The 21158-nt window shown below is 43.5% G+C and overlaps 1 protein-coding gene across 1 annotated transcript in view; it reads left to right on the top strand.

Moving 5' to 3' along the window:
* Positions 1-3846, top strand: part of CNBD2 (cyclic nucleotide binding domain containing 2) — a 51798-nt gene extending 47952 nt beyond the window's left edge. Inside the window, exon 12 of the mRNA XM_040447184.1 lies at positions 3499-3846. Coding sequence (XP_040303118.1) covers positions 3499-3817 — 319 coding nt within the window. The 3' untranslated portion in view covers positions 3818-3846. The remainder of the gene's footprint in view (positions 1-3498) is intronic.
* Positions 3847-21158: the final 17312 nt, after the last annotated feature.

The raw sequence follows: 21158 nt of genomic DNA, 5'->3' as shown, positions 1-21158 counted from the left end.
ATAGGTCATTTCTCCTCTCCTCAGAGTCAGACTTCATTCTGCAAAAGAAGAAAATGAGACTAGACCAGTGTCTCTTCCCAAGTATGGAACGTATGCACAGAAGATTTACAAGACAATTTTAGCTGGTATACTAATTGACATTTTTAGCTTTCACAGCTATGTACTTATTCTAGTATGAATTAGAAAAACAACATGATGGGTCACCTGGGTGGCTCAGTTGGTTGGGTGTCCAACTCTTGATTTCGGCTCAGGTCACGACCTCGCAATTTCATGGGTTCAAGCTCCATGTCGGGCTCCGTGCTGATGGCATGGAGCCTGCTTGGGATTCTCTGTCTCCCTCTCTGTCTGTCCCTCCCCAACTTGTACTGTGTCTCTCTCAAAATAAATAAATAAACAAAAATTTTTTAAAAAGAAAAAGAAAAACAACATGACTAGTTCACTAAACTCATGGTTTGACAGATCTTGTTGCTGAGAATAAGGCCAAAGTAAATATTTAAGTAAAAGAAACATGGCAGATTTAAGAAAAGTTATTAATAAATTAAAGAACAGGTGATATGTAGATATGGCCCACATTGGGGCAGTTTTGTGCGAAAAACAAGTTGAGAAGCACTGGTTGTCCCTTGCAGTTCAAAGATGCCACAATTCTCCAATTCCTGTGTACAACCAATAGTTAGAGCCACCTACTCAAAAAAAAAGGATTTTAGGAGAACTAGATCCTCAAGTGATGCTTGGCATATGATGGGTATCAGTTAATGCCTATAGAATTGAAATTCAGAAAAGGTTTCCGTGGACTTGAAGAGGGTGGCAGATGTTTGCGCACTCAGCATCTGTGCTGTCCAGTCAGCACTCCGCTGCAGTGATCCGCAATGCTGACAGACAGAATTCTGGCGTATTCATTCAGTGTTTGAACTCCTGGTTTCTAGACTGCTAAAGCAGGCAGAAAACATATCCATTATCTAGCTCAAATCCTCCATGTTGTAACTGAGGACTGTGAAGCCCCGGAAAGGGGACGTGACATCCTGAAGATGACAGTCAGTGCCCGTGGGATACCTGTCCTGTGAATGCCACAGGCTAGATAACCTGACACATCTCCCCCTGCAAGGCGTAGGGAGGGCTGTGGGGAATGTAATGAGTATATAGCTGAGTTCCCAAGACAGAAGGGACATCTCCAAGGGCCAAAAGGAAGTAGAGCCTAAAAGCCAAAGCACAGAGTGTGATCTAGTGTGGGATTGCCTGGTGGGAGTGGGCTGGACTCGGGGTTAAGGGCATCAGGGGCTGGAATTTTACACCTGCAGGGACACATGAAACTAAATCCCCTGCACAAAGCTGAGGCTTTTAGAAGAGCTACACTGTTTTGTGAAAAACTAAACTAGAAATCAACATGACCCATCAGCATCAAGGAATCTTGTCTGTCTTAACTTGGACTCTGGGTGTCCCCCCGCCCCCGCAAAAAAAGAGACCCCTCCCCCTAAGAATCTATAATCACATGCTTGCCCCTCATAGGTTTTGGTGAGTCCTGTAGCATCTTTGAACCCCAGTTTCCATGTTTCTGAAATGTGGTGGTTGTGAGGATTACACGAGTTAGCGAGTAAAGTGCTTGGCCGGTGAGACGTGCTAAGTCAGAGTTGGATATTGTTTTTATTATGGAAGAAATCAGGAGTTAGTGGAACTTTTTAAGTGGAGACTATCCAGTGCTGTGCTGGTGAATGTTTAACAACTGACTCTCTGGGAGGTGGGTGGGAAGTAAGCCTGATTTGAAGTGTTTACTGATTTCTGTGGTGTGTATACTCCCACTATGGACAATTTTGAGCTCCTAACCCTGTGTCACTGAACATGGGCTTGAGGAGAGTTGCATGTCATTAGCACTCTGAGCTGAGAGGGGCTGACTTTGGCACACCACTGAGACCAACAGGCCTAGCTAGTAGCCCATTCTGACCTCTGGGTTTTTTATTGAGTTGGTGTCTATGGATCAAAGTTGACTCTCTTCTGGTCAATATAATGTAGCTGGAAGAATGTTCTAATTTGTTAGTGACTTATTAGGCTTGCTTCCTAGGTGAGAGTGTAGGCAAGTCAACAGAAATAGAACATGCCCTTGCCTTGCTGTGGTCTCAGAAGGAAATAAACCAATGAGGTGCTGAGCCCACTCCCCTTCCCCCACTCTTTTCCCCCTCCCATGCTATGAGGGAAGGCGATGGAGTAGAGCCAGGGCACCAAGACCAGTCCAAGGCAGCTACCAATCTACTTTCTGTCTCTATAGATTTGCCTGTTCAGGACATTTTGTGTAAATGGGATCATTCAATGTATGGTCTTTTGTGACTAGCTTCTTAGCATTATGTTTTCAGGTTTCATCCATATTGTAGCATATACTGTTTATTGTCATTCCTTTTTGTTGTCAAATAATATTCCATAGCATGTACCTATCACACTTTATCCACTCCTCAGTGGATGGATGTTGGGTTGTTTCCACTTTTTGGCCATGATGAATAATGCTGCTGTGAACGTTCTTGTGCAAGGTTTTACATGGACAAAGGTTTTCATTTTTCTTGGGTTTATACCAGATGAAATTGCTGGGTAAGTTAACTCTGTTTAACCTTTGAGGAACTGCCAGACTCTTATCCAAAGTGGCTGCACCAGTTTACCTTCCCATCAGCAATGTACCAGAACCCTTGTTTTGATATCTCTACTTTATTACACATTTTTATCTATTTTTTAAGTTTATTTTGAGAGAGAGACAGAGTATATATGCATGTGTATGCATGCATGCACGAGCAGGAGAGGGACTGAGAGAGAGGGAGAGAGAGAATCCCAAGCAGGCTCCACACTGTCAGTGCAGAGACCAGTGTGGGGCTCCATCTCATGAACTGAGAGATCGTGAGAAGAGCCAAAATCAAGAGTTGGATGCTTAACTGACTGGGCCACCCAGGCACCCCTATCCGGTTTTTGTTTGTTTGTTTGTTTTGTTTTTTAAATTATAGCCATCCTAGTGGGCATAAGTGGTATCTCATTGTGGCTTTGATTTACATTTCTTTGATGGAAAATGGTTACCTATATAATTTAAATTTTTAGTAACCACTTTATAAGAAGTGTAATTAACTTTTAAGATATATTTTATTGAATTCAGTGTATCCCAAATATTACCATTTCAACACATAATCAACATAAACATTTTTAATGAGATTCTCTACATTTGTTTTTGTTCTAAGTCTTTGAAATCTGGTGTGTAGTTTACACTCACAACACATCCCTCATTCAGATTGGCCACATATCACATACTTAGTAGCCACATGTGGCTCATGGCCACTGCATGGGACAGTGCAGGTCTACGGGAAGAAAGTGTGGAAAGGTAGAGAAGGCAGAGAGGAGTCTGGAAGAGGCACACAGGTGGGATGGAGCACACTATGTTTAGGAATTGAAAGAATGGCAGGAGGCAAGGCTGGAGGGGCAGGGGGGACAGGAGGAGCAGGTGTGGGAATGTCAGCATCTGTGTCTTACCTTCAGTGATGAAGATATGTGCCAGAAGTTCCTCCAGGAGAACAGCTGGAATATCTTTCGGAAGGACCTGATGCGGCTGCTGCTGAAGCCTCGCCAGCGTCCATCATTCATTCCAATCCGGCCCAAGAAGAAAGGGATCTACAACCCCAAGAGTTTGGTGCTGGATTTGTGTAGCCTCGACAAGGAGACTAAACCTTGTTATCCCATTTTTATGGCACCCCAGAAATACCTCCCCCCATTGAGGATTGTCCAAGCCATCACAGCCCCCCGGTACAAAATCCAAGAACTCCTGCCTCAGTATAAGAATGCAGGAGTCCTTGTTTAGACCCAATAAAAGATGGGTTGGTCACCATGTTTCCTGAGTGACCACCATGGGACTTGTGGGGCTTAGAGTGGGGGCCTCTTGGGGGCTGTGGGTCCAGAGAGATGTGTGGGGGCAGCAGCTCAGGCACTGTCTCCCTTGACACTTTTGGGGCTTAGTGGATGGTCAGGAGGCTGGGTGTGGATGGGGTAAGCACTGGGGATGGTCTCAGGGTGGGAGGGTCTTACTGGGTGAGATGGACGGGAGGCACAGAGGGGCTCAGATCAAAGTGAGCAAGACCAGACCATTTGCAAACTCAAATGCCTTGCAGAGGCCACACAGGTCATCTAAAGGAGCGCAGCAGAAGGACTGGGCAGGCAACAGGCAATGGTGGGGACTGGTGTGCACATTCCCCATCCAGATGGAACAGCTGCTCCCTCTCCTCAATTGATGCCACGCCAGGAAATAATGCAGGCCCCTGACTGACAGTCCTTAGATTTTTTAAGAGAACCAAGAAACCCAATATTTTAGATGATTCCTACTGGTTTTTAAATGTGAGCAACTAATTCAAATTGTTTTTAAAATACCATGTTAGGCAAACAAAACACATACGTGGGCTGTGTTGGACCTACAAGCTGCTGGTTTGCCAGTGCTCATCAAGCCCCTCTGACAGGGCGTTGCCAGAGACTGGAGGAGGCGTGACTGGGGGTGGGGTGGGGGTGGGAGGTATAAGGAGCGAGAGAGACAGATGGGCAGCATGACAAGAGCAGGCATTCTGGGTGTTGAGGATGGGGAGCCAGCAGCCTGAGAGAGAAGAGGCAGCCAGAGATAAGAAGGTGGTAGGTCGGACTTACAGAGGGCTCCTTGGCCCCTCTGAGGGGTCCCAAACCTGTGGCTACTTGTTAGTGACCTGGGCCGACTCTCTTTGTTGGTAACACTGGGTCAAATCGCCTCTCTCCCTTGGGAAGCTCCATAGTTTAGCTGTGAGAGCACTGGGGGCCTGGTAGAAGTCACGGCAGCACATGAGCCTGACCTGGGGCCACAGGGAGAGACAGGAGCCCTCTTCCACCCATCCCTCCCCACCCCACACACTCACCTACTCCATGTGGCAAGGAGCAGGTTAGGAAGAACACCTGAGAACAGAGCCTGGCTCTGTTTCTGTGTCACTGGACCCCTTTGAGCACCTTGAGTCCTTCACCTGCACCTGTTTCCCTAGTGGCAAAGTGAGCGAGTTGGACAAGATCAATGATTTTCACAAGAGGTGAGTATAGTTGGAAAAGCATATTCAACATTATAATTTTGTTTGTTGTATTTAAAAGAAAACTTCTCATGTTGCACAGCAAAGAAGAAGGGGTATGGAATTTTTCTTTCAGAAGAGGGTGTGGATGTAAAAGAATAGAGAAATAGTGGACTCATCATCTCTGGCTTCTCTGACAGCTTCAGATGGTCAAGGAGACTGTGATGCCTGCAGCATTTCTGAAAAGGCTGTCTGTGACCTACAAGGATGAGGTGGCACTGTTTGGGGACCAGGTAAATTGGGGTGTCTGACTATATTTAGGGCTGTCTTTGCATTTAGGGCTGTGGCTCCAAGATGTAGGTATGGACATCTTATTCATTCATTTGAAGTTTATTTACTTTTGTTTATACTTGCTTTGTTATACTATACTTTGTATACTATACAAATATATAGTATACTATACTATACTTTGTATACTATACAAATATATAGTATACTATACTATACTTTGTTTATATAGCAGATCCAAAAGAGATTAAGAGGCAGTCTCTGTCCTCTCTTATTCTCCAGGCTAGGAGTCAGCAAGCTCTATAAAGGGCTAAATAATAACTATTTTAGATTTTTAGGCCATACAGTTTCTTTAGTGTTCCAATAAAACTATTTATAAAAATAAATGGCCTGCGGGCCATAGTTTGCTGATCCCTACAGCCCTTGAAGGTTCTTGAGCAGACATGACATGACATGACCAGAGAAGGAGTGAGAAACTTATTATTGAGTGCTTATTCTGTGACAGCCATCTTGCTAAGCATCTGACTACAGAGTCTGATGACCTTGGGTTAAGATCCCAGCTCTGCCATTTAATGGCTGTTGAGGATTAAAAGAAGTGGTGCATGAACTAGACACATGGTTAAAAAAAAGAAAAAGAAAAAGAAAAAAGAGGTGGTACATGTGTAGCAAGATGTAGGATTTTATTCACCCAGACCCCAGGGCCCTGCTTCCTGGGAAGTGAGAGAAAAAACTTGCAGAATAGGAGGTAGAACATGTTTTCCAGGGGAGTGGCAGGTGAGAAAATGGACTAGAAGGGCAACCCTGGAGTGAGGGTGCTGGAGGGAGAACATGGGGGCTGGGCTTCGTGAAATCTTGAGGGGAGCAGAGCAAAAGCAGAGCTTTTTCTGAAGCCATCATTTAGCAGACAGAAGAGTTTGAGAATGAGAAATGTCTCAAGAGGTTTCCAAAGACCTTTTCTGTGCATTGAGAATATGTTTCTCCTTTGGTATTTTCTTGAAGAAGCCAAGTAAACATTTGTGTAGCTCTTAGTTATGGTTTTATGTGGTACTGCTGTTTCTTTGAATTCAGTAACCAAGCAGAGAATGGGTCTCCAGTTATTTTTGGGTTACACTTGTGAAGTCCCTGGTACACAGTAAGTGATCAATACATGTTAGATGTTATTAGCACCTTTTTGACCGAGATCAATTTGGCCATCCAGAGACTCTCTTTCCCTTAGAGTGAAATAGGAAACCGAATCTTTGGAAGTCTAAGTCTTCATAATCAGTGCAAAAGGCCATCCTGAGTGATGTGTGTGTGTGTGGGGGGCATCCTGGTTGACATCCTGCCCAAACTCTACACTCTTCTGAAATGGTTAATGTCAACATGTAAGGGCAGGTTGGAGGGAGAGAGCAGAGCAGGTCAACAAAAGCACTAACATGTGCTGTGGGTGAGGGTGCTGTTTGGAAGAATGAGTGGGGGCAGTATGGGGAGGCTTGTGGCTGCTTCTAAGTGTGTGAGAGCCTCCCAGCTTCTAGGCCGTGAGCTTCAGAATGAGCAGTGGTTCTTAAGGCTGCCTCACATACACTCTGCAACATGGAACAGGGATCAGAATCAGGCAGGGGAGGACAAATTATGATTTGGGAGAGAACCTCGTGCAAAAGGAGCAAACATGACACCCCTTGGTATAGTGTTAGCAACAAACTGCTTTCAGTGCCACAGAGGTCCTTACTGCCCACCTGGGCCCAGATCCAAGGTTCAGGAAACCCACAGTGACCTGCCACCAGGTAGAAGGGCCTGGGCCCAGGTATTGAGCACCCGCTGTGTGCCAGGCACTGCATGAGGCACTCTAGAGAGGCTATGGCTTGTCCTGAAAGCATTTTCTGGCATTATCCTCATTTGACAGATGAGGAGCCTGAGGCCTAGATTGGCAAAAGCCTTGTCAAACCTCACTCAGCTACCAGGTCGTTGTTCCAGGAAATGCATGTGCTCTCTCTGCACCCAGTGCCCTTCCAGGCAGAGTTGCAGCGTGTGCTGCCACACCATCGTTGCTCATCTATCCCAAATGAGCCACCTGTTTTCACCATTCAGTACACACAACCCTGCAACTGTGTCTGAGAGAATATAATCACCCTCTGGAATGATTTTCCATATGTAAATAAGCATAGTCATACTTGGAGAGGCACACCCAGGCCACTTGAGCCAAAAATATAGCCCTAGCATGAACAGCTTCCACTGTTTGGGGGAAAATGAAAAAAACCCATTTGAAAAATAAACACAAGGAGATATTGCCAGAGTTTGTTATAGGAAGTGTTTAAGATCACATCTTGGGATTGGAAGCAAAAACATTCTTTAAATTCTTCATTCCTTTTATACAACTCCTGGAAAAATTGTACCTTCCAGTTGTGGAAAGTCTCAGGGGTGAGACAGGTCACTTGACAACTCCCATGATACCACCAGAGGCCGTTTTGCCATGAGGCCTTTTTATTTGGGGATTTAAGGGGCTTAACCACAGGGGTGCTGTGTTGCAGAATTTGGAACCACTGGTTCAGAGCTGACAATGAGGGTGAGTAGTTTCTAGGTGGTTGGGAAGCAGCATCAAAGCTAGAACAAGGGTTTTTCATGGCTGCTGGAGGCTGTGGGCTTTAGCCCTGTGGACATAGCTGTGGAAAAGTGGTGCATCTGGACGTGTGCTGTGTAGCCTTCAGCCAGGCTCCTTCTCTTTCTGGAGCCTCACTGCTATCATTTGTAAAATTGTTGGGGTCTGGTGTGTTCTTCACACACTATTGTCTTGCCCTACCTATCCTTCAACTTCTAACACCTCCCCACCCCCAAGAGAAAATTCAGAATCAAGAAGAAAGTGGATTATTAAGACACTTTGGAAGATTATATAGACCAGTTACTTTATAGAATGTCTTCTGATTTGGGTTGGTTTTATATTTTCTCATGATTAGATCTAGGTTATACATCTTTGGCAGGAACCACAGAAGTGGCTCTGTCTCCTTTTCATTGGATGCTATCAAGTGGTGTGAGATTTCAGTGTGTCCCATTACTGGTGATAACTTTGATTATTGGATTGAAATGATGTCTCTACTGTAAAATCACTTTTGATACATATTCCCTTTTTATTTCGAAAATCATATATACTGTATATGTATGTATGTTGTGGTAAAAAAAAAAAAAGTAAAATTTACCATCTTGTTTTTAGGTGAGTAGTTCAGTAGTGTTAAACATATTTACATTGTTGTGAAACAGATCTTCAGATCCATATCATCTTGCAAATTTGAACTGAATACCCATTAAACTTCCTCTTGCTACTTCCCACCATTCTACTTTCTGTCTCTGAATCTATTTAGATATACCCCATATCAGCGCCTGGGTGGCACAGTTGGTTAAGCGTCCGACTTCGGCCAGGTCACGATCTCGCGGTCCGTGAGTTCGAGCCCCACGTCGGGCTCTGGGCTGATGGCTCAGAGCCTGGAGCCTGCTTCCCATTCTGTGTCTCCCTCTCTCTCTGCCCCTTCCCCGTTCATGCTCTGTCTCTCTCTGTCCCCAAAATAAATAAACGTTGAAAAAAAAATTTTAATAAAAAAAATAGATATACCCCATATGAGTGGAATTGTACAGTATTTGTCATTTTGCAACTGCCTTATTTCACTTAGCACAATGTCCTCAAGGCTCATCCATATTGTGATAAGATGTCCTTCTCTTTTAAGGCTGAAAAACATTCATAGCATGCATATTCCACATTTTACTTATCCATTCATCTATTCATGGAAATTTGAGTTGCTTTCACCTCTTGACTTTTGTGAATAACGCAGCTATGAACATGACTGTGCAGATAGCTCTTTAAGATCTTGCTCTCAATGTTCTTGGATATATACCCAGAAGTGGGATTGCTGGACTCACGTGGTGGTCCTAGTTTTGATTTTTTGAGACACTGTCATCCTGTCTTGCATAGCAGCTGCACCATTTCACAGTTCCACCAATAGTACACAAGGGCTCCAATTTCTGCACGTCAATGTTTGTTACTGTTTTTTGTTAATAGCCATCCTAATGGCTGTGAGGTGATATCTCATTGTGGTTTTGATTTGCATTTCCCTAATGATAAATGAAGCTGAGCATTTTTCATGTGCCTTTTGTACATCATCTTTGGAAAAATGTCTATTCAAGTCCTTTGTCCATTTTTAAAAATGTTTTTTTTTTTTAATTATTTTTGAGAGAGGGAGAGCACGAGCTGGGGAGGGGCAGAGAGATGGGGGGACAGAGGGTCTGAAGCAGGCTCTGCAGTGACAGCAGTGAGCTCATGTGGGGCTTGATCTCAAGAACCATGAGATCATGACCTGAGCTGAAGTTGGATGCTCAACCGACTGAGCCACCCAGGTGCTCCCCCTTTGTCCATTTTTTAATCGGGTTGATTTTTTGTTGTTAGAGTTTCTGATAAATTCTAGATATTAACCCCTTTTCAGATACATGATTTGCAAATATGTTCTTCATTCCACAGATTGCCTTTTCATTCTGTTGATTATGTCATATTGTTTTGATAGGGATTTTGTGAGGACATATGGAACTATGTAAATATCCCCTTCCTTATTATACTTTTCATTTATTCACTCATTTATTTATATCAGTATTGGACTCAGGGCTTCCTATATTATGCAATGTGTTAAAACCTGTTACTATATCATTCTGTGTTTTGATACAATCTTTTTGACACATTCTCTGAACACTTATTTTTGCCACAATAGGATATTCCAGGATGATCTTGTACTTCCCTCAATGTAATCCTGGAATTAGCCATTTCTCTAAGGACCCTGGTTCCTTTTAGTAGAGAATAGTATTTGGTAGAGAATGGCCCTGACTCTGGCACTGAATAAATCTATGGTTTTGGAAGGCCCAGTAATTGATCTGGAGAGGCATACCTCCTCAACCAGCCAGAACCCTCATTTACAGATGAGGAGACTGAGACCTAAATGGGATCAACTGGCCAGTATCCCCCAGTTAGTGAGAGAGCTTGGAAAAGAACAGAGGCCTCTGACTCCCTATGTAGTGCTCCTCTCCTGGCAATACATATTGCTAGCTATGAGGTGTGAGTGGGGCTTGTCCCCTCTGGACTTTCCTTTTTCTGTCCACTGAGGGTAGCTTCACCCTGGAGGTTCAGGACTGCCTGCGACCTAACCTCGTCTCAGCTTTTTATGAGACTTCCCTGTCTGGAAACCTTTATGGGTGAATCCACATTAAATGGCAGAGGAAAGCCTCAGCTTTTAGCGTTAGCTCTGGTGGATTTGGGGCTGGCAGACTTGGATTAGTCCAAGTGCACCTGGGTCTCCTAGGCCAGGCCAGGCATTTGAGACATGGGTCTTCCTGAATCCCATCTCAGCTAACACCTGTCTCACAGGGACATCAACAGAGGATGGGGTCCAGGCCTGATCCTGAGAAAGCAATGGGGTCTCCTCTACCTGCCTCCTTCTGGTTCCAAGCCCACTTGGGTTACACCAATAAGGAAACACTAGAAACACTCCTTCCCACATTTGGAGACCCATCTCTTGAGCTCCACTTCAAAGTTGGGAGTAAGATTCCTTCGGGTATTCCATTAGGAATGTTTTCTGTGCCTGATTTGGGGGTGGTGCTACACCTGACCAGCACTGTCCGGTTTGGTCAGCTATGGCCTGGGGAGGCCCGACTACTCAACCAGTGCCTATTAGCAGTGACACCACGCTAGTCTGAAAAGCTGAGCTTTGGTCCCCTTTATATTCAGCAGTCATTTCCTAAGCCCCCACCATGTGTCAGGCATTATGTAAGCTCAATCCAGTGGACTTTCATGTAATAGTGAAGGTACAAGTGGGTTCCACATATGAGGCACAAGTAGCGGCTGCAAGGGAAATGGCCTAACATCTGACATTTGGTTCTCGCACTTTAATTCTGGGGTGTCAGGTCCTTGTAGAAAGACTGAGCATATAAATTAAAAATTGAGTTTGGGGGCCCAACTCAATTGGCTGGCTCAGTTGGTTGAGCGTCTGACTCTTGATATTGGCACAGGTCATGATCCCAGGGTCATGGGATCAAGCCCAGCATCGAGCTCTGCGTTGAGCATGAAGCCTGCTTAAGATTTTCTCTCCCTCTGTCCCCCTCCTCCACTCACACACTCTAAAATAAAATAATTGCTTAGTTGTTAAAAAATATTGGGTTGGGCAATGAATGATTCTGCTAAGTGAAAAATGTGGAAAGGGTACTTACTACAGGCAGAATAAACAGTTTGAGCAAAGTTGGAACCACCGAAGTGTGAGGTTACCTGGAAGAACAGCAGGGCACCGAGGTGGGCTACTGTCTGAGTGATGGAGGAAGTTGTCATAAGACATGAAACTTCAGTTACCTCAGAGCCTAGGCCTGAAAGGTGCAAACACTATACCTTCCGGCAGTGTGCTGACTTTACAAGCAATGGAGACTCCATGTAGGTTTTAAAAATTTTTATTTTTTTAAAGTTAACATGTGCATAAAAGGAAACTGAATAACACAAGAAGCAAAGAACAAAGTCATCCATAATCACAAGCAGTTTACAGTTTGACTTCTAGGTCCCACGTATCTACACAACTAAGCATTTTAATGTAATTAAGATCGTAGTTATGTATCATGCTTTTTTTACACACCATGAATTTTACCATTTCAAAGTCCCAAAACTATGAGTATTTTGATAACCAAGAATACACTACACCAACACCATCTGAAAGAGAAAAATGTAATCCTGCCTTTCTTGGCGACAAAAATGTTAACAGGCCTCTAGATAAAGATATTGGCAGAGCTACAATTAAAATACTGCATTCCCTTAATGTTCAATTAAAAATGAGACATAAAGTAACAGAGTACACAAAGTATAATGCTTCTAAAAGAATTCATTATCCAATCTATACTATTCAAATATTAGCAAGGAGGTATGTTTCCACTGAATCACTTAATGTATTCCTATAGTACAGCCAAAGAGATGCACACACATTAACAGTTATCACTAGAATATAGATATGAACACATCCACATGCATCTCTCCCACTATACTTCCTTCTGCCCCTCTGCTGCCAGTCTAATGAGTAAGTCCTGACATACATTTCTCAGAGACAGCCTAACACTTCCATGCCCAAGATGCTTCCTTCCTATCAATTACAACAACAAAAACTTAGAAACTGGCTAATTCAGTAGCTGTACATTGTATCATACACTGTCATCTCAGGACATCCAAAAAGCTTAGATGTTACAAAATAATGAACTTGTCCACAACAAACACAGGTACTTTATAAAAATGCACATATAGACTTATGTTTATAACCTAAAACTGTCTTCTAGATGTGGAGATACTAGCAAAAAGCCCTTCCCTTCACCCCTCCTCTGCTCCCTCCACCATTTCAATGACTAAGTATAGGACTACATCTAGCTCCAAGAGGCAGATTAACAGACACTCCCAGAACAGTCCTTCCTAAAAACTAACAAAAGGGCACTTATAAAGGGATTATTTTACTACTTCTACTTTTAATACACTTTGGGCATTAGGACTTGTTTTATCCTTTAACACACAGCAATATTAACTAAAATGCACATACATAATAATGGTTAGACAATCTGAATTTGTCTTAAAGACTCGTGGGCACAGAACCCTTCTCTCATTTCCCCCCACCCCCCCACTGCCCACAGTGAATACTCTCCAAGACATCAAGTTTAACACTTCCATTCCCCAAATACAACCATTCCTGTAAATGTAACAGAACTTAAAGGGTGTTGTTACTTTAATTCTCTACTTCTAACATATTGTTCACTTTCAAACATCTAGAAGACTAGATGTTTCAAAATTTGCCCACTACATACATAGTAGGACTGAAGGAACATTCTGGCCTAGACCTTCCTCTTTTCACCTCTTATCAACCCAGTGGAAAGTATAAGCATCTGTAATGCTTAGAGGGGATTTTAACAATTTCACTTCCTCTAGTTGTTTTCAGAAGTCTTTCCTATTAATTTAAACACAAAGTGTATACAATGTATTTGTTTACTAACTACTTTTGTCATACACTGGCAACCTCTTTTAACATCTAGGAAGACTAGATGTTGTAAATTAGGACTCCTTTGTCCTTTATATACACTATATACATAGCTAAGTAAAACCCAATGCGAATGCAGACATAGGGGACAATGGTTTAATCCTGCCTAACTATAAACATACTGGTATACAGCCCTTTGCGCTTTCTTCTTCCTCCCTGAACCAGCACAACTATTATATAATGTGTACTGCTGAGAGGTGGTTTGATCATTTTGATCATTCCATTTTCAAAAAGACAATATTTCACATGAATTTTAACAAAAGGATATCTACAAAATGTGTTATTTTTCTACCTCTACTTTTAACATACTTTGTGCACTTCTAAACATCTAGAAAGGCTAGATGTTTCAAATAAGGACTTAAGTTTGTCCACTATATACACGGTAGTGTTGAATAAACTACACACATGTAACAATGGGTTATATCTGAAAGTGTCTTCTGCGTAGGAACATTCTAGTCTAGAACCCTTTATTTCTCACAGCTCCTCTCCACCACCAACCCACTGGGTGGGTACAGACAGGCACATGTGTCACTTAGATGTGACTACGATGTCATCTCTAAAAGTTCTTTTCAGAAGACAGCCTTTCAATGAATTTTAACACAAAGTGTACAAAATGTGTTAGTTTACTAACTCTACTTTTGTCATACATTGGCAACCTCTTTAATATCTAGAGACTAGATATTATAAAATTAGGACCCATTTGTCCAGTATATTTACAATATATACAGTCAAGTTAAATGCACATAACATATAGGGCAATGGATAAGCTGAAATTTCCTAGCACACACTAGCAAAACATCTTTTGCAATTTCTTCCCTCCCACCTCCCACAAACCAATGAACAAGTAAGCATACTGTTCAGAGAGGTGAGTTAGCAATTCCATTTCCAAAAATAGTATTTCCCATCAGTTTTTAAAAGCTATTTACAAGCATTACTCTACTTCTACTTTTAAGTACATCAAGCATTTCTAAATATCTAGAAAGACTAGATATTTCATATAAGGACTTAGTTGTTCACTATGTACAAAGCACTGTTAAATAAAATTGCACACACCTAACAATGGGTATAATCTGAGGTATCTTCTAAATCTGACCATTCTGGCCTAAACTATTCCCTCCCTCACTTCCTTCTCTCCACCACTAATCCAGTGGACAAGTATAGGCATGTGTAATGCTTAGAGGTGGTTGAACAAATTCATATTCAAAAATCATTTACAGAAGAAAAGCTTTCCTTTGAGTTTCAACACGTGTACAAAATGTGCTAATTTTACTACTTTGTCATACACTAGCAACTTCTTTAACATTTAGAGACTAGAAGTTGCAAAACTAGGACTCATTTGTCCATTATATACACTATATACACAGCAAAACAAAATGCATGTTAACATACAAAAAAATGATTTTGTCTGAAAATGTCCAAGTATTAACACACCAGCATATTACCTTTTGCAATTCTTTCCCTTCCACTTCCTCCAGCCACTGAAGAGTGCTCAGAAGTGGTTTAACAATTCCATTCCCAATACAATTTCCTATGAATTTTAGCAAAAAGATATTTACAAAGTGACATTTTACTACCTCTACATTTAACATACGTTGGGCACTTCTAAACATCTAGACAGGACTAGATGTTTCAAATAAGGACTTAATTTGTCCACTATATACATAGCAGTCTTGAATAAACTGCATACATGTAACAGTTATAACGTGAAAGTGTCTTCAAAATAGGAACATTCTAGCCGAAGACAAACCCTTCTCTTCTCTCCCTCCATCAACTCAATGGGCTATAATGCTCAAATTTTCAGAAGACAATCTTTCTAGGAATTTTAACACAAAATATACAAAATGTATTAGTTTACTAACTCTATTTTTGTCATACACTGGCAACCTCTTTAACATCTAGAAAGACTAGATGCTGAAAATTAGGACTCACTTGTCCAGTATATACACTATATACACTTAAGTAATACAAAATGCAGAAACACAAAGGACAATGGTGAATCTTGCCTCACTATGAACACACTGGCAGAGCTCTTGGTACTTCCTTCTCCTCTCTCCTCCTCTGAACCAGTGCACAAACACAATGCCTACTGCTCAATGAGGTGGTTTGGCCATTCCCCAAAATTAAACAGTATTTCATTATGAATTTTAACAAAAAGGTATTTACAGAATGTCTTTTTACTACCTCTATTTTTAACATACCAGGCACTTAAGAACATCTAGAAAGACTAGAGATTTCAAAAAAGTACTTAGCATTGTTAACTATACAGTAGCTGAGGAATAAAAAGCACACACACAAAAAATGGTTATAATATGAAAATGTCTTCTAAATATGACCAGTCTGGCACAGAACCTTCTTTTCTTCCTCAAGGTCTTCTACTTCATGTCCTCTTACCCACTGAACAGACGTGGACGTGTGTCGCTCGCTCCTGATGTCGCTTCTAGAGGTGGTCTGACAATTCCATTTCAAAAAAGTCATTTCCAAAAGACATTTCTTGTCTACGATTTTTAAAAAACCAAATAGGCATTTACAAGACATGTGATTTTCTAACTCTATCATATGTCGGCAACCTCTTTACATGTAGAAAGCCCAGACTTAGCAACAGTTTTCTTTTGAAAGGTTGGGGGGTAAGTTGAGAGCAGCTTTTTCATATTATATACACAGGCCTTCTATAAACGGCCAGTAAAATCTTCCCAAAGGGTGGCCTTCCTATTGGTCAAATGCGGTGCGGAATTCTCCCATTTCTATCTTCCAATATCAACGTCTGGTAGAACGAAGACCAACCGCCTTAGGGCCCGTTAACCGTTCCACCCGTCGTGGACTGGGGCTTCGCTCACCTTCCGGGCCCGTTAGGGCCTCTGTCCATTGTCCGGAGGTGAGGTTTCGTCCAACTGGGACGAAGCGGTCATCCCACGGCCCGCATCTGTGGGGGTACGAGACCCAAGGGTGGCAGAGCTCGCGTCCACGTAGACCCGCCTTCTCGGGCCCTCGAAGGCCCCAACGGCCCTCCCTCGCGGCATCCGAGTGGCCTCCATTCTTCTCGCCCCGCCACGCCCGACGTCCAAAGGCGCCGCGTCCCCGCTGGCTGGGCGGGTGTTTCGCGTAGGCCCGCAGAGTTGGGCCAGGAAAGTGGGCGGCCGGCGAGGTCTGGGCTCCTCCAAGAGGCCGCCGCCATCGGCGCCGAAGTGGGGGTGGGGGTGGGGAGAGGTTCGCGGCTGCTTCAAGGCCTGGGCCCAGCCAGTGGACAGCCGCGGCGACGGCGCTGGGTCTCTGCAGGTCAGAGACAGCGACCTGTCCCTGGGCCCCCCAGTTCACCTGCCGGCCCGAGGCCGGAGGGCCTGGAGGGCCCCGGGACAGACGGCCTCGCGGCGTTTCTCACCTCGCTCTCTGCCGGAACTGACTTGGCAGTTCTCTTCACTGGCGAGAGAAGAGCGGCACCGGAAGTACCCTCGCGCCGGGAACCGCGAACCGAGGTTCCGGGACTGAAACGTTCCGGTGTGGGGAAGGGCGAGGAAGGTGTCACGTGGGGTCGGGCCGCCCTCCTGGCTTACCTTCGGCAACGGTAACGGTTACCCGCCTCAGAATTCTGTGGGCTGGCGAGCATGCGTATTTCTCGATTCCCTCATATCCCCACTGTTGGGTAAGGAGGCTCTTTACGATTTTTCAGTCATTTGCCATCTATTTATTGAGCACCTACTGTGTGTCACATAAACACTGGGAATGTTGCAGTGAAGGAAAAAAACCCACGAAAATGTCTGCCCTCTTGAAATGTGCATTCTAGTAGGGGAAACAGATAATCCTTAAAATGCGTGAAAAAGATAACGAAAGTGCTGTGGAGAAATAAAAAGGTGAGAAGGGGCATATGAAATGTTAGTGTGGAATGTTTTTGGTGGTGGTCAGGTGACTTTTGAGAGAGGTGAAGGAATGAGCCATACACGGGGAAGATCTTTCCTGGCAGCGGGGGGAGGGGTGCACAGTCAGTGCGCAGCCATTGCACGGACCCTACAGCTGAAGCATAGGGGCCTGGCCCAGGAACAGCAAAGATGCTGGAGCAGAGTGAGCAGGCAGGAATGTAGAGGTTAGGCCAAGTCATGTATTGTGAAGGAGGCAAAAAGTAATTTGGTGCTTTCTTTCTGAATGAAATGGGAGCCATTGGGGGGTTTGAACTGCAGCATGGGGGAGAGCTGAAGTGGAGCCAGAGGTAGAAGCAGGGAGTCCTAGCAGGCTATTGCCGTCAACCACGTGAAATAGGCTAGTGCTTGTCCCAGGATGATGGCAGCAAAGGTGGTAAAGAAAAAAAAAAGCGTTGAATTTAAGATAAATATAATCGAACCTGCAGGATTTGCTGATAGACCAGATAAGAAGTATGAAAGAGAGGAATTAAGGAAGACTCCAAAACTTTTGGCCTGAGCAAATGAAGGAAGGACTTGCCATTAGTTGTGATGGGAGAGGCCACAGGAGGAGCAAGTTTTGGGGAGAATTTCAGGAATTCACATTTAGACATGGCAAATTTGAGATGCCTGTTTGACATTCAAGTGGAGATGTCAGGTGGAAAGTTGGATTTATGAGTCTGGCATTTAGGGGAGAGTCTGGGCTGGACATATGCATTTGGGAGTTATCAGTATATAGATGTCTTTAAAGATATGAGGCTGCATGAGAGAAAGAAAGAAGCCACTGGGCTCAATATCTGGAGAGAAGAGGGAGGAGGAGGAGGAGCTAGAGATCACATAGGGGTTTCAAACTCTAGGGAAGTCTGGCTAGGTGGATGGTTGACACATTGACCAAGACAAGGTGAAGGAAATTCTCAGTGTAGAGTTCCTAGCCCTCTTTCTGAGCTCCCTACCTCCTAAGTAGCCAACAGGCTAGTATCCCTGGAACCTAAAGATGATGATGACGACGACGACAAACATTTGTACATCCCGCTTTCTACTTGATATCTCTTCTTGAATGTTCCAACAGTAGTTCCAACAAATTCCTCTTGTGCAAAACAAAACTCTTGACATCTCCCCAGAGGCTTCTCTTCTCCAAATCAGTAAATGGTAGTTCCACCCAGTTCCCAAATAGTACTGTAGGGCATCTTCCTTAATTCAACTCTTTCTTTCACTCTCCATCCCCCAACCATCACAAGTCCTTTCTTGCTCCTAAATATATTTAACATACTGTTCATTTCCTGTACTATCCAATATGTAGCCACCAGCTGCACAAGGCTATGTACATTTTAATTAAAATAACATGAAATTAAAAGTTCAGTTCCTCAGCTGCACTAGCCACATTCCAAGAGCCATAGGTTGTTAGTGGCTACCGTATGAGCATAGATGTAGAACATTTCCATCATCCCAGGAAGTCACAGGACACTGCTGATATATAACCTAGTTCAAAGCAGCAGCATCTCTGGTCTGGATGACTCTCACAGCCTCTTAATTGTTGTTCTGTTTCTCCTACTCTTCCCCTTTCATCTATTCTCTCTACAGAAGCCAGAGTTAACTTTTTTTTTTTAATTTTTTTTTTCAACGTTTATTTATTTTTGGGACAGAGAGAGACAGAGCATGAACGGGGGAGGGGCAGAGAGAGAGGGAGACACAGAATCGGAAACAGGCTCCAGGCTCCGAGCCATCAGCCCAGAGCCCGATGCGGGGCTCGAACTCACGGACCGCGAGATCGTGACCTGGTTGAAGTCGGACGCTTAACCGACTGCGCCACCCAGGCGCCCCAGCCAGAGTTAACTTTTAATCAGAAATCAGATTTTGTTACTGTCTTGTTTAAGCTGTCAGTGGCTTTTCATCACACTGAATAAAATCCTAACTTCTGAGCATAGCCTACTGCCCTGTCATTATGCCCTATCCACACTGGCCTCCTTGCTTTTCCTTCTACTCTCCAAGCTCTTCTCAAGCTCAGGGTCTTTATACAAGCTGTTCCTGCTAACTGGAAGGGTCTGCAGCTGACTCTTGGAAAGACTGAGTATCTGTTCATCTCATAAGTCTCAGTTCCAATATCATTTCTTTAGAGGACCTTTCCTGACCTACCTGTCTCAGGGGCTTTCTTTCAGTTATTGTTACATTACCCTACTTATTTCCTTTACTCATTCATCATAATATATCATTATTTTATGATTAATAATGAACATTTTGGGGTGCCTGGGTGGCTCAGTCAGTTAAGCATCCAACTCTTTATCTCAGAGTTGTGAGTTCAAGTCCCACATTGGACTCTGCGCTGGGTGAAGCCTATTTAAAAAAAATAATAATTATGAACATTTCTCTGTACTTCTTATGTGCAAGTACTGTACAAAGGACTTGGCTTTATATACTTCACCTTATTTATTTTCTAGTTCCTTGTTTTCCCTGATGTCCCTGGCACCCAGTACAGTGCCTGGCATACAGTAGACATTAATAATTGTTAAACAAATGAACACGTTAATTGAGCACTTACTCTGGGCCAGGCACTGTGCTAAAGCACTTTACATACATTGTCTCATTTAATTTGCATTAATTAAGTCTGTGACATAGGGGTACTATTACGATCTTCCTTTTATAGATGAGAGGCTATGCCACTTGTCTGTTATCAGGAAGAATTAGGATTCTAACCCACTTCATCTGACTTTAGAGCTCCCTGGGAAGGCACTATAGAGGATTTAGAGGCCTGAGCACACACCAGCCTACAGCCACCCACAGTTTAGACTAGAAGGTGGGAAATGAAAAGACTTCTTTTTTGAAGGGCTTCCTATTTCAGATCAGACCAGAGTTTCTAGGTTTTCACTGCTCAGCCAGGTGGCAGATTCAGGACATGGGTCAGGACTCAGGATTATGCACAGTGGGGCAAGCCAAATGCTCCAATTTCATTCTGAGCATCCTCGGTGGGGCCGGGGGACTGGCCCGGAGACCCCAGACAAGACTCTGAGCTAGACCGCATTCTGACCGCTGACTCCATCATGTCTTCTACCTGTCTCAAATCAAGGATGAGACAAGGAGAAAAAGTAAAAATAATGAGCCTTCTGGCACTTCTCCTTGGGAAACATCACATGTCAGGCCTGTGACACAGAACATGTTTGTTAGGCCAAAGGCTCCAAGCTCATTAGCGGGGAATGGTGCTGAGCAGCAAGCCACCCACACAACTCGCTCAGGAAACAAACACAGTGCAGCACCCATCCCTCCCGGGCCTGGGCATGCACAGTTCCACCATTATCAACATCAGCACACATCTGCACTGAAGGTCGGGTTGGCCGCAGGGCCCCAGGAAATGGATTGTGTGTAGGTGTGTCCCAGAGAGGCTGCTCATAATCCTCATAGTTACCATCCTTTGCTTGCATTTGAGGTTTGCTTCTGCCCTAGTACAGAGTTCTCGAACTTGAGTCATTCCCTAATCAGCTTAACAACTTCCTCCATACCCCTGTACCATCAATACCAGTTTTGACTTAATACCTCTCTGTGAATTGACGCACTTAATACAATCATCACTACATTAGCCTTGTCCTCAGTGCTATTTGTGAAATCACCAATTTGACATGCTGGTTATATGTTTTCCAAAGTCTGATAATGTAAACATACAACTCTTCAAAAAATGTTCATCTGGGTTCCACTTGAAATCATCTCGGTACAGCCAAGATGCAAGACAATTAGTTTCAAAGAGACTCAAGAGACAACCTGAAAGAGCCCCCAATGGCCAAAGCTAGAACAATTTGAGGAAGAAAAGAAATAACATAGTACTGGATTATAGCCCAAAATATAAACTAAATATCCACGAGTCCATACTGATGTAAATAAATGACTGAATAAATAAGTAAATTGGGGAG

Source organism: Herpailurus yagouaroundi, unplaced genomic scaffold, assembly GCF_014898765.1.
Source record: "Herpailurus yagouaroundi ecotype Mexico unplaced genomic scaffold, PumYag 196, whole genome shotgun sequence".
Classification (NCBI taxonomy): domain Eukaryota; kingdom Metazoa; phylum Chordata; class Mammalia; order Carnivora; family Felidae; genus Herpailurus; species Herpailurus yagouaroundi.
Note: the sequence above shows the minus strand (reverse complement) of the source record. Positions and strands in the feature narration are given on the sequence as shown.